The sequence below is a fragment of the Fukomys damarensis genome, unplaced genomic scaffold (assembly GCF_012274545.1).
Source record: "Fukomys damarensis isolate Sample0158 unplaced genomic scaffold, DMR_v1.0_HiC HiC_scaffold_19, whole genome shotgun sequence".
Taxonomy (NCBI): domain Eukaryota; kingdom Metazoa; phylum Chordata; class Mammalia; order Rodentia; family Bathyergidae; genus Fukomys; species Fukomys damarensis.
The window spans coordinates 32,902,842-32,915,527 of NW_022900931.1; the positions used below are offsets into that span (position 1 = coordinate 32,902,842).

At 38.8% G+C, this 12,686-nt stretch overlaps 1 protein-coding gene across 9 annotated transcripts in view; it reads right to left on the reverse strand.

Annotated features, from left to right (window-relative positions):
• The window catches only part of Arhgap12 (Rho GTPase activating protein 12), a 92,976-nt gene that overhangs the window by 39,888 nt on the left and 40,402 nt on the right, over positions 1-12,686 (reverse strand). For 6 of the 9 annotated variants that reach the window (XR_004517949.1, XM_033765634.1, XM_010621322.2 and 3 more), the window contains exons 3-5: positions 10,415-10,675; positions 4,769-4,909; positions 3,574-3,654 (exon numbers count right to left, since the gene is read on the reverse strand). Coding sequence is in view for 8 of the 9 variants with exons in the window: in XM_033765634.1 (XP_033621525.1) it covers positions 3,574-3,654; positions 4,769-4,909; positions 10,415-10,675 (483 nt within the window). In the remaining variant the exon portion in view is untranslated. The remainder of the gene's footprint in view (positions 1-3,573; positions 3,655-4,768; positions 4,910-10,414; positions 10,676-12,686) is intronic. The other 3 variants (XM_010621327.2, XM_010621326.2, XM_033765635.1) reach the window with 1 other exon arrangement.

Sequence of the window (12,686 nt, forward strand, 5' to 3'; positions counted from 1 at the left end):
CACGACTTTGATTTCTGTCCACATTTGCTACTTTAGAAGGATATAAACCTGTTTAGGTTGAGAATGCACATCTTGGTTCACTTTTATGGCTGATAGTTCAAATGTCATTTAGCTTTGCAAATCTTTTTAGGCTCTTCTAGTCGGTTCTGTCCATATGCTACCGAGAGGTCAATTTAAAACCTGGGCCAGTTATTTCCACACAAACCTTGTCTCAGAACAGAGGGTTTCGTAGAGGTTTTCTTCTGGCTGCTTTCACACCTGGGTCATCCAGAGTTGGACCCAGGACCTCAGACACAGAGCTCTTGAGTCCCTTTCACTTGTAACCCTCTTCCCACTCTCATGTGCTACTTGCTGTTCATCTGGAGCAGAGTGAGGTAACCCACAGGCTTCTCCATGCAGTATGGGGCTGGTCAACAGGGCTCCTCTAGATGCTCTCCACAGCTCACAGGTGGGAGGGTGAAGATGCTGGCCCACTGGGACCAGCCAGGGATGCTGAAAGGCTCCACTGCATACCGTGCAGGGCACATGACGCTGCTCACGGAAACAGAGCAGGTGTAACTGAAATGACTAGGGAGAACAGGCTCTATTAAAATGCGCATCACTTATTATCACAAATTTGGGTCAGCAATAAGCTGGCTGATCTAGAAAAGCTCATGTGCACACCTCTTCCAGAGGGCTCTCATTTTCCTCCTGGGACCAGGAGACGATCTTGGGCTTACGCATTCCATGATACTGGCAGAGGTACGGGAGCAAGCCTGACACCCTGTTACGGCGTCCCGCAAAGCCTCTTGCTTGTTCAGAGGTAGTTAAATCTAGATCCTGTGACTGGCTCATGGTGGGGTTAGGTCCAAGGGCACTAGGGCTACAGGCATGAGTGTTGTCTGCACTAAGTGGTCTGAAAAAGATCATAGGAGCAGAAAGACACTGTTAAGGTCTCTCTTGTTGCCTTTGCTGCCTTGTGCACACCATTTGTTTCTCCTCTGCGAGGCCTGTTTCTCACCCGTCTTGGAGCTGGACATCCATGAACTGAAACCTCTACAAACTGTGAGCCAAATAAACCTCTCCCCTTTAACTCTGGGTGTACAGTAACCAACACAACACACATCCGAAACCACATCAATACTCTGCTGTGCCATGCGTGCTCACATACCATCGGCAAGGGCAAGCCACATGACTGAACTCCAGCCGTGGCAGCAGAACAGGCTCTGGGCCCCAGACTCAGAGAAAGAGCACTGGTACAGAAGGGGATGAAGTCTGGATCCAATGGTGCTATCTGCCACTGCTGGACAGTTTTCATCTTTCGCGCTCCTAACAGGTTTCTTAGGGGTAAAGACCATGCTCTATGGATTCGTGTTCATCGTGTCTACATAGTACTGCACACCAAAGATGTATTCAGAAAAATTAGGTAGTTGATTTAAGTTTCTACGTATCCATTTACCTTTCGACATCTTATAAGATTGTCTTCCTACCCTGAAGTTCTGCACCTCCAGCAAAATTATCAACTTCCTCATTTTTTGGGGGGGGCGGGGAGGTACTGGGGATTGAACGCAGGACCTTATGCTTCCAAGGCAGACGCAGTGCTACTGAGCTAAATCCCTGGCTTACCGATCTATTTTTATCTAACTTGGTCAATATTTGTGGCATATTTTTCAGTTGAAGACTCATGCCTAACCCAGCATGGTGGCACATACCCATCACCTCAGCACTCTGAGAGGCTGAGACAGAAGGATCACAAGTTCAAACTCTGCCTAGCAACTCAGTAAAACTCTGTCTCAAAATAAAAAATAAAGAGGCAGGACTGTAACTCTGTGAAGGCACTGGGTTAAATCACCAGTACCAAATAACAAAAGAAAATAAAACTTATGCCTTCCTTAGTTTTAGAAAATTCCCAGAAATTATATATTTAAGTAGTTTCTCTACTGCTTCATCCACTCTCTTGAAATTTCTAGTAAATGAATACAGAAAACTTTCAATCCATATGTGTTACTTTTCTGGCCCTCTTTCAAGAGTATGCAATCTGCTATTTTTACTTCAATAGCCACCTTTTTCTTGTTGAAGATTTCTAATGTATTCCTTATTGTACTTACCTGTTCATGTTTTGTTCTTCATAATTTGGTTTAGTTGTTTTGTTATTACTGTTATTATTGTTACTGCTTTGAGACAGAATCTTGCTATGTTCGGGCTGGTCTTGAACTCACTATGTAGCCCAAGCTGGCACCATGGTGATTTTCCTGTCTTAGCCTCCCTTGTGCTGGGATGATAGGCATGTACCACCATGCCTGGAAATTTATTGTTCTTTTTAAATGAAAGACTTCATTTAACTTGATCATCCACAGAATGCCTAGTTTAAGTCTTTATTAAGAAAATTAACTTCACCTTCAGTACAATGCTGTGGTTATTGATTTTCTTGAGTCTATAATAATATTAGATTTCATTGTATTTGCAATTTTTGTGTTTTCTCTCTCTTCATTCACTTCATTTCTTTATTTCCTACTCCAAATCCTGCTTCTTGTCCAGTACATATTTTGGTGGTTCCCTGCCCCATACCCAATTCAGAACCAGGGATGGTTTTGTGTGAGTGTGCGTGTGTGTGTGGGTGTGTATTTAGCGGCCGCACGAAATGGGTTCTTCATTCCAAATTCACTCATAAGCTTCTTAAAGAGTAAAGACTACAGGACTAAATATATTCAGAAAACAGTAAATTTCTAGTACTATATTTGTACTGTGGGTTGTAAGCCTATCTGACAGAACTTACCTAGACTTGGCATGAGTGCTACATTACTTAGGGTACAGAATTTAACCTGCAACTGCCTTTTGTACACAGCAATAATCTACCAAGTAGAAGATCTAAAATACTTTTCCTGAATTCTCCCACTCTCACAGAACCCAATTCAAGCTTCCTTGCTGTATCTGATTTAACTGAGAGTTCAAGAAACTTCTAAAACATTTTAACATGGTATGTGGCAAATGATGAAAGGAGATAAATGTCACAAAACTGAGGGTCCCTGAATGGTCATGTGATGATCAGCAGCTAGGATCATGCTACCGAGCTCCCCTTTAGGTTCTGATGTAACTCAGTTTCTTCCTCCCTCAGAGATTTTTCAGCTAGACCCCTGCAGAACTCAGCACCACATACTGCCTCTCAGCCAGTGACTGAATTACAACACTTGCTCAAAAGGATAATCTTGAATGAGAAGTCACTTTTCTGTCCCTTAAAAATAGTAAATTTAAGAGTAGTTGCATGGAGAAAACACAAGGTAATTAAACATAAGATGGCATGACTGCCACAGGAGAGAATCTTTATTTCCAGGAATGATCAAAGACCAACCTCAAGCTAAACCCAAAGAATTTCTGAATAGGAATAAGAAGTACCACACAGTAAAGCTAACTGCACACCTAGACGAATTTAGCCAGTTACAGGATTCTCAGTGAATTCTAACAGACAAAAAAGAAAACAAAGTCTTCCTATTTTTAAAAGCCGAATAACAATATGAAAAACAAATCTGCTGAAATCACCTCCACTATGGCTCCATCCACAACTATAAGCAGAAGTTCCCTGAGAAGGGTCATTACCTTTGGCAGCTCCCACTCGGACCGAGATCCATCCGCACTGTAGTAATACTGTCTACCTTGGTCATCAACATGCTTGAGCCACTATAGAGATACAACAGGATTTTAAAATTTTAAGTGAAATCAAGATGCTAATACCAGACATTAAATTCTATTCCTATGAATTTTATTCTACTTGCTAAGAAAACTGCAAAAAATAAATAAATAAATAAATAAATAAATAAATAAACTTACAGATTTGCATTTTAAACATGGTAAAAATAAGTGCAGTGCTCAATATTAATGTAAATGTTTCTTTCCTCCAATATCAGGATAGTGAGTCAAGTATCAGTTAACCACGTAACAAGAAACATGACGTAAAGATACAAGGACACAGGTTCATGAAAAGCATGGGCTTGGGTTAATGTTATACAAGTAATTTGAGGGGACAACGAAGGTGTACTAATATGAACATATGATCTTAGTTTCCTACAAATGAAAACGCTATCACTTCCATATGCTCTAGTGGCAAATAACTGAGTCTTTATTCCAGAGTCAATTCTGTAAACTAGCACAACCAGTTACCTTCTTAAGCAACACCAGATGTAATACCCATATAAATTTTCAATATTCATTCCCAAACCTTTCATTCATAAATTACTAGATTCATGGTTTTTGTTTTATACAAATTTAGCCATTGCAGAAAAAGGAGTCTAGGCGGTAAGACAGCATATAATAATGGTGGGTTGAGAAACCAATTTCCAAAAATCTATTCTCAAAAAAATATGCTTACTGAAGAAATCTAAACAAAGGACTCTTACTAGGCCTGCCCTTAAAAGGTCCGTCTAAAGTGGGTTATCGACACCACAAAAATTACTATATAATAGCAGTTTAAAACCATGAATCAAGCCGGGCGTGGTGGCGCACGCCTGTAATCCCAGCACTCGGGAGGCTGAGGCAGGAGGATGCTGTGAGTTTGAGACCAACCTAGGCTACATAGTGAGTTCCAGGTCAGTCTCAACTACATAGTGACACCCTGTCTCAAAAAAAAACATGAATCAACAGTTACACACTAAGTGCTCATTGTCAACTGGCGTTATTATAGAATTACAAAGGTGAATATTTTAATAAGTTTTTAAAATACTACTAAAGCTTCAGCACACAATTATTTGATGAGAAGATTTTGCCAAGAAATACTAGATGAGAAAAAAGATGGTACCTTTTCATTAGTATAGTCACTGGTATATAAGGTATGCCCACGTTCATCCAACTCTTCTGACCAACCCCTTGGAGGAGAACCACACTGACTATCTGACTGGCTGTAACAAATGCTGTGGCAGTTTTCTTCTGATGAAAGAAGCTATAAATAGTCAGAAACATAATGATTTTTCTTCTTTGAATATAAATATACAGCAACTGAAAAATCTAAGAGATTGAGTTTACTTGGCTTTAAGTGCTAAGAAAATTTGAATATATTTGAATATTTAATTTTCAAAACAAATTATTAAGTCTTTAAATAGTACATGCTAAGTGGTGAGGTGAATTAATAACGGTTAGTTATTCTATCATTATGACTGCAACCTACAGATACTTACAATGACGTTGAAAATAGTGTTTCCAGACAAGGAGTGATAAAATACAACCTACAGAACGCTGCTCTGGAACAGAGATCTCAAGTTCACACACAACAGGGAGGGTTATATGTGCATACCCCACGGAGGGCATGGGGGATATGTCACCAGACCCAGTGCCCTGGGATTCTCACTCACAGAGGTTGTGGGGGTGCTGCCCTCTAATCCCAGCCCAGGAGTCCAAGGCAGGAGTACTGCTGCATTTCCACACCAGCCTGAGCCTGGGATGCACAGTGAGTTCATAGTTTTGTTCTTTTCTTTTTGTACCAGGAATAGAAGAACTCAGGGCCTCACACTTGCCGGAAGGCGCTGCACCACTGAACTATATTCCCAGGCACATAGTGACTTCAAAGTCAGCCAAAACTACATAGAGAGACCCTGCCTTAAAAAAAAAAAAAAAAATTCATTGCTGATCACAAGTAGTGAACCAAATGCCTGGCAAATAAAATACTCTGAACTAGTTTTTTAAAGGTAAGGGAGGTGGAAAAAAGACAGTAGCTTTGTTACACTATATTTTGTGTTCTAATTGGTAAAAATTAATTCACTCAACCAAATGCTAATAAAACACCATTAAAAACTAACCTTCAAAATAAGAAGTAACATTAAGAAAATTCAGATATGATAGAGAATGATTAGAAATTCAGTACAGAAACAATACAGGTATGCATGAAACTAGAAACACAGGCCAGGTGTGGTGGCACACACCTGTAATCCTACCCCTTGAGAGGCTGAGGCAGGAAGATTGCCAGGAGTTTGAGGCCAGCCTGGACTACGTACTGAGTTCAAGGCCAGCCTGAACTACACAGCAAGTCCTTGTCTTAAATGAATGGGCAGATGGCCAGGAATGGTAGCACAGGCCTGTAATCCTAGCACTTGGGAGGCTGAAGCAGGAGGATCATAGTGAGTTCAAAGCCAGCCTGGGCTACATAGCAAGACCCTGTCTCAAAAATGGATAAATGGATGGCAGGGTCTTTAATAAAAAAAGAAGAAGAAAAGAAAAGAAACTACAAACAGAAGAAAAGCAAATTAAAGACTGTGAAATCTTAACCATTTCTGATGCATATTAGCAATCAAAAGGTATCATAATGTAACCATGTATCAATCTGCTTACCAGACTTAAACTTAATTCATTTGACAACTATTTACTAAACACTCTGGGCAATGATCCTGACCATCACCTTTAAATAGTTTCTTCAGTTAAACTTTCCTCAATCAGACTGTCTTCTTCTACCACCATAATTTGGCCTGAAACACTGTGACAGGTAAATTCTCAATGTTGTAAAGATATATACAGCCTAACATTAGTATGTTCACAAAAACTAACAAAGACAACTCTGCTTCTAGAAGCACCCCATAAAGTAAACTGCATGCGTACTGCAACACCACCACTTTCAAAAATCAGAAATTTATTTTTTATTTAACTAAGACAACTTAATGTAAGGTTATAGAGGTACAAAATAAAATGTTTTAAAACTGAAAAAAATTTAAATCTAATAGCAAAATAAAGGAATAATAAAGATCACTAAATCAGTTATTTCATGAATATAGTTTTCTAGTTCACAAAATACTCATCATAATTTTCCATTTTTTGTGCCACAACATATTCTTTTTTGCCATGAAGAGTAACCTCCAAAATCTTGGTATGTTTTATTATACTATACTAGAGAACAAGAACTGACTATAAGATCTTGGTACCTGCTACTGGAAAAAAATCTATCTAGTGACAAATATAAATTAAGAATATTTTGGGGAAGCACTCTCCAAATGTTAGTTATTCCACACTAAATACCTTTATTCTACACCTAAATACTGGCACAGTAACTGCGGTGTGTTCTGCAGCAGATGTGCCCTACTAGTTAGTATGAGGAAACTAACAAACACGACCCAATTATAGAAGAATGGCAGCTCTGTACATCAAATAAACATCTGCATGAAAATACCTCACTTTTTAAAAAATCATCAATGAGCAGGAGTTCACTGAAGAATTACTCAGAGGTCAAAAACTAAATAAATGCAAGAATCCAGAGAGTGAAGTAGAATAAAAAGGTCAGCTTTCTCCTTGAAGGCCTCTGGCAACCCCAAAGCAGTACTTAGCTCTCAAGGCCACGAAGCAGTACTGCAGAATGGGACTCTAGATTGCCAAAGTTGGAAGTCTAACAGGATACCCCATGATTTGGGGCTGGGGCCCACCACCAAGGGCGATATCCACAGATTATATGTGAGCCAAGAATAAACCCCCGCCGCTCTATTCCACACTAGAGGAATCAGGGGGGATCTTAAGCCATTAAGAGACTATCTCCATACAATACAAATTACTACTATCCAGGTGGCCTGCAGAAAATAAAGTTGAGGGACGGGGATTTGGCTCAGTGGTTCTGTCGTCTGCCTCACAAGTGGAAAGTCCCAAGTTTAATTCCCGGTACCAAAAAAAAGAAAAAGAAAATACAATCAGACTGACAGCTGGGTTTTCAGCATCAATAATAGAAGCCAGAAAACACAAAAATAAAACCTTTAATGAATTAGTTTAAAATGATGAACTTGGGGCCGGGGATTTAGCTCAGTTTCGGTGGCCTCACAAAAATAAAACCTTTAATGAATTAGTTTAAAATGATGAACTTGGGGCCGGGGATTTAGCTCAGTGGTTCGGTGGCCTGCCTTGCAAGCGCAAGGACCCGAGTTCAATCCCCGGTACCAAAAAGAATAAATAAATAAATAAACTAAAAAAATAAAAATAAAATGATGAACTTATACATCTATTAAGATTCTTCAAAAATAGAAGCAAGACAAATTTCCAGACAAAAACAAAAGATTCTATCAGGAAGAGATACTCATAGGGGAATTTAAAAGCACATGCTCAAGACAGAAGAAAATATAGGAAAAGAAAATACGACAATAAGGGGAGTAAAATAGAATTATATAACAGCAGAAGCACAACACATACAGTTCTTGCACAGCTTTAAGGATCAAGAGGAAACCAATACACTTTGAAAAACAGCATGTTCAAAAATTTAAAAATTTAAAAACAAGCATGTTCAAATGTCTCAATGACACAACACTGTTGAAATTTGGGGCCACACAATCCTTTGCTAAGAGCCAACATGCACTGTTTGCCACTCGGCAGCATCTCTGTGTCTGTATGCCAGCATCCTCCCTGTGACCATCAGGAAGTCTCACACTTTGTCAAGGTCCTCGGAAGTCAAAATTGCCTCCTGGTAAGAACCAGTGCTATAGGGCGGCCACTAAAACGACAAGCTTCTGATTCTGAGCTTAGATAGAAGACTGGCTGCCTCTTCAATGCCACTAAAATAATAGTAATGAATGAAATTTGCTTAAAAAGATGTATACTCACAAGAAAAGAGAGATAACAGTTAATAGATGAACAAAAATCTCTACTATCCATGCAGAAGAAAGGAGAATCAAAACTAGCAGAGTAGGGAGACTGGGAACAGATAAAACTCAACAATTTACAGAGCAGAACCACAAATAGCTCAGGAACTGACAGCGCATTAGGAATCTCGAGCTGGGAGGCGAAGACAGTGTTCCAAAATCTAAAAGAAGACTAAAACCACAGAACCCCTTATGGCTGGCCATTAGGAATGTAACCAACACCCCAGAAGTATGGGAGCTTATTCCCTCCAAAGAAGACAAACAGTTAAGATCCTCAGCTGAGAGGCAACACAATTGGGACGTAAGTACCACAGAGAGGGGAGACTAAGGGACCATTTGCAAAATGCAGGTTGACACCAAATCCTGGCACCCCTTACCTTCTGGGAGAAGAGCTGAAGTCCACATGAGAGCAAGACAGTGACCATTTCACGCACATTTACACACTCTCAATTTTATCTCCCACATGCAATGAAGATGTGCTCCAGCCACTTGGAAATAATTATTTTTATACAATTTATACAGAGACTAGAATGTAGACTGAGATCTTGCTAGACAAAACATTCTCATCTATTTACTGAAACGAAAAAAGCTAAGAAACATGTATGTTAAAGGTTTCTGTGTACATGTTACAATTTTTTATTAGTCTGTTGTTCTGCCTTTTCCTTAATTCTCCCAAATTATAAGATTTTTACCTGGACAGACTGTTTTTAAACCTTTTTAGATCTACAATTCAAATAAAAAATTCCAAACTTTGTTACTTGAGTTAAGCATGAACATTTTCTCTCCTAAAGCATTAAAGTAAAACCATAAGTTAACATCAAACCAAGGCTATAAATAGCCAACTGGAAAATAGGACAAGAAGGGAAATCATTAACTACAAAAGCTTTTAGACACTGCTAAAAGCAGGATGTGTTACCTGATTTCTCCAGCTCCTACCCTCCTGGAGGTCTGTGTTTATTTGTGCATGCTAGCTGCTTCCTGTAAGAGCAAGATGTCCTGGCAGGTGCAAGGGTTCCAGGCTATGAAACAGCAAGATGTCACTCCATCCTAACAACCCTGTCCTTCCTGCCCCTTCCTCCTGCATAGCTCAACAGTCTCAATGCAGCTCATCCAACCACAAAATGAGTATTTTTCAAAGTACAATTTGTCAGTTCTCTACACCATCTTGCAAGAGGTGTGAAAGTGAAACTAAAGGGGAAAAAACAGTATAAACACTTGTCAGAGAAAACAATTATTTTAGAGTAAATTATTAAACTTACGGAATGATTCAATCACGGTAAAGGAATTATGATTATATTCCTTACATCACAGAAATAAAAGGTGATCTTGTACCACCGACAAAAAAGATAAAACTGAGACGCTTGACAGCCAATGTAGCGCTAAGTCAATGGAGAACACTGTTTCTATTATTCGGATGGGTCACAAAATATATGTTTCTTAGAAATGTCATTAGTTTATGCATAAAGTTAGTGTCTTTTATTTATTTATTTTCTTTTCGGTATGGGGAATTGAACTCAGGGACTCATGCTTGGGAACAGACCCTACACCGCTGAGCTACACTCCCAGCCCAAGTTAGTGTCTTTTAATACATAAAGGAAAGCAGAGGCAATAGGTAACTATGATCCTGTTCAGGAACCAGCACGCATACTACAGGTTAGCTATTGTCCACTGGAGATTAGGAGGTAACTAGAATTAATATAATAAAGCATGGAAAGAATTTATAGTACGGCATATCTCAGAGTCAAGTGTTTTACTGTGTTGATACCAAGAAACAAAACTCAATTGTTTCTGAATAATGAAAAGAAAAAACTGAAAAACTCACTGGTTGATTCCTTAATAATTCATACCTCTTGATCTCCTTGACTGTGGAAATCTTTGCTTATGCTTGCATCCCGGGTCCAACGGGGTGGTTTCCAAGTTCTTTCCTGTGTTCCTCGGTTATAGTAGTAACAACGCCCTGAACTATCTTTATGAGTTTCCCATTCTCCATTAATCTGAACTGCTGGACTCCCAGGAAGTGGGGGGAGAGCAGACTGGGATATTTTCAGTTCTTGTAGGTTGGCATACACAGGAGAATCTGGCCTTCCTTGATTTGGAGGTGTATTTGCCTGTGAAATAAAAATTTTAATTTCATATCTGAAAAAGCATAACATTTACAAACTAAAATGAAATTCAGAGACTTATAAACATACATACTAATTCACTTAAAAACAGAAAACAAACAAGGCTGGGATGTGGCTCAGTGGTAGAACACTTGGCTTGGCATTCACCAGGTCTGGAGTTTGATCCTCAGCACTGGGGAAAAAAAGGAGAAAGAAAAGGAGGAGGGAAAAATGACAGCAGAAGGAAAAAATAATTTAAAAGAAGAAACAAATGTCAAACAGTTTTTTAAAAAAACAAAAAAATGAAGCATATATGTTCTAAGAAAAATATGATAAGTCTAAAGAAATAACTTAAGTTTTAATAAAAATGAACAAAAACTTTAAAGAGAATCCAATGTATTAAATACTATCCTCCACTTTTAAAAAATGCTAAACTAGGAGCTGTGGGTTCCAGGTCAAGATCTGGCAGGTTGAACAACATTGGCTAAGATTGTTTCACCTCTCTGAAAGTGAAGTTTCTCATCTCCATAAATGGAGGAATTGTGCTAAACCACTAAGGTCTTCTTTAGCTTCAAAATTCTATTATTTCAGGTATTTTTTAAAAATATAAATAGTCTTACACATGGACAGCTCAGTTTTTATGGATTTAGCCCAGTGGTGCTGCCCCCTGCCTCACAAGCAAAAGGTCCTAAGTTCAATTCCATATACCTAAATAAATGATTTTTATATTCTCAGATCTAATATTAAATCAGGACTGTAAGTGAAACATGAAAGAATACTTAAACTAAGAATTTACTAGATTTTATGTTTTCTCCATACCTATAAACAAATGAATGTCTATCTAATTTCTTTATGAAAGGTAAAATAATAGTAGTAACCTGCTAATTTATTTATTTATTTAATCTTAACCTAGTTTTTATTTTCAAATGTCTCACTAGATGTCAGTAACAAGTAAAATACTCTCATATACTGTATAAGGACAGTGCAAATTAAATTTTCAGAATTCCAGTTGCCGAAGGAAAACTGTTCCTATCATCTGTTAAGTGTGTGTCTTCCTTTCACAAGTTTGCCAGTCTGCAAACCGTTCTGACACAGACCACTCCTTGCTGTGAGGGCTGCCTGTACTGTGGGGTGTCCACCTGCACTCTAGCCCCTGCCCACTTGATGACAGTGGGACACATGCATGTGTGCACACACACACACATACACACACAAATACACACATGCACACATCCATCTCTGTTTTGCCAAACTCTCCAGACAATGCCGAATGACTTAAAAGTGCCCTTGGTGAGAACCACTGCTTTACTACATAACCCTAGAGCCATATTCAGATGTACAGATGCTTCTGTCACATGTCCAGCATCTTCTAAATGCTTACAAATACTGTATTTTAACTTTCATTCTGTTATTATTACATTTACTGACTGGCATATGTTGAACTATCCTTGCATCCCTGGAATGAACCCACTTGTCTGTGATGTATGATCTTTTTGTTGTGCTGAATTTGATTTGCAATGTGTAAGCAAAATAAGTCAAGACACAGAAGGACAAGAATGTCATTCTCTCATATGTGGATATAAAAAGGTGTGGCCTGAAAGTGAAATGTGGGTTTGGAGTGGAGGGTGGAGAGGTAAGGTGGAGGAAGAGGAGCTGGATATGATCAAGGCACAACCTAAGTATCTGAATATCACAATAAATCCTATTCATATGTGTTTTGCTTTGTTTTTGTTTGTTGGGTTTTTTTTTTGTTTTTTTTTTTTTTGGTACCGGGGATCAAACTCTGGTCCTTGCGCTTGCAAGGCGGGTGGCGGAACTGCTAAGCTAAATGCCCAGCCCTTCGTATGTGTTAATAAAAAATTTTTTGTACCAGCAATCCCACTCAGGACCTTGTACTTGCCAGGCAGGTGCTATGCTGCTGGGCTACATCCCAAGCCTTTATTTTTAAAAAGGAAAAATACATTAAAATTTAAAAGGGAAACACGAGTGGAACAGTTTTATTGAAATTAAAGTACTT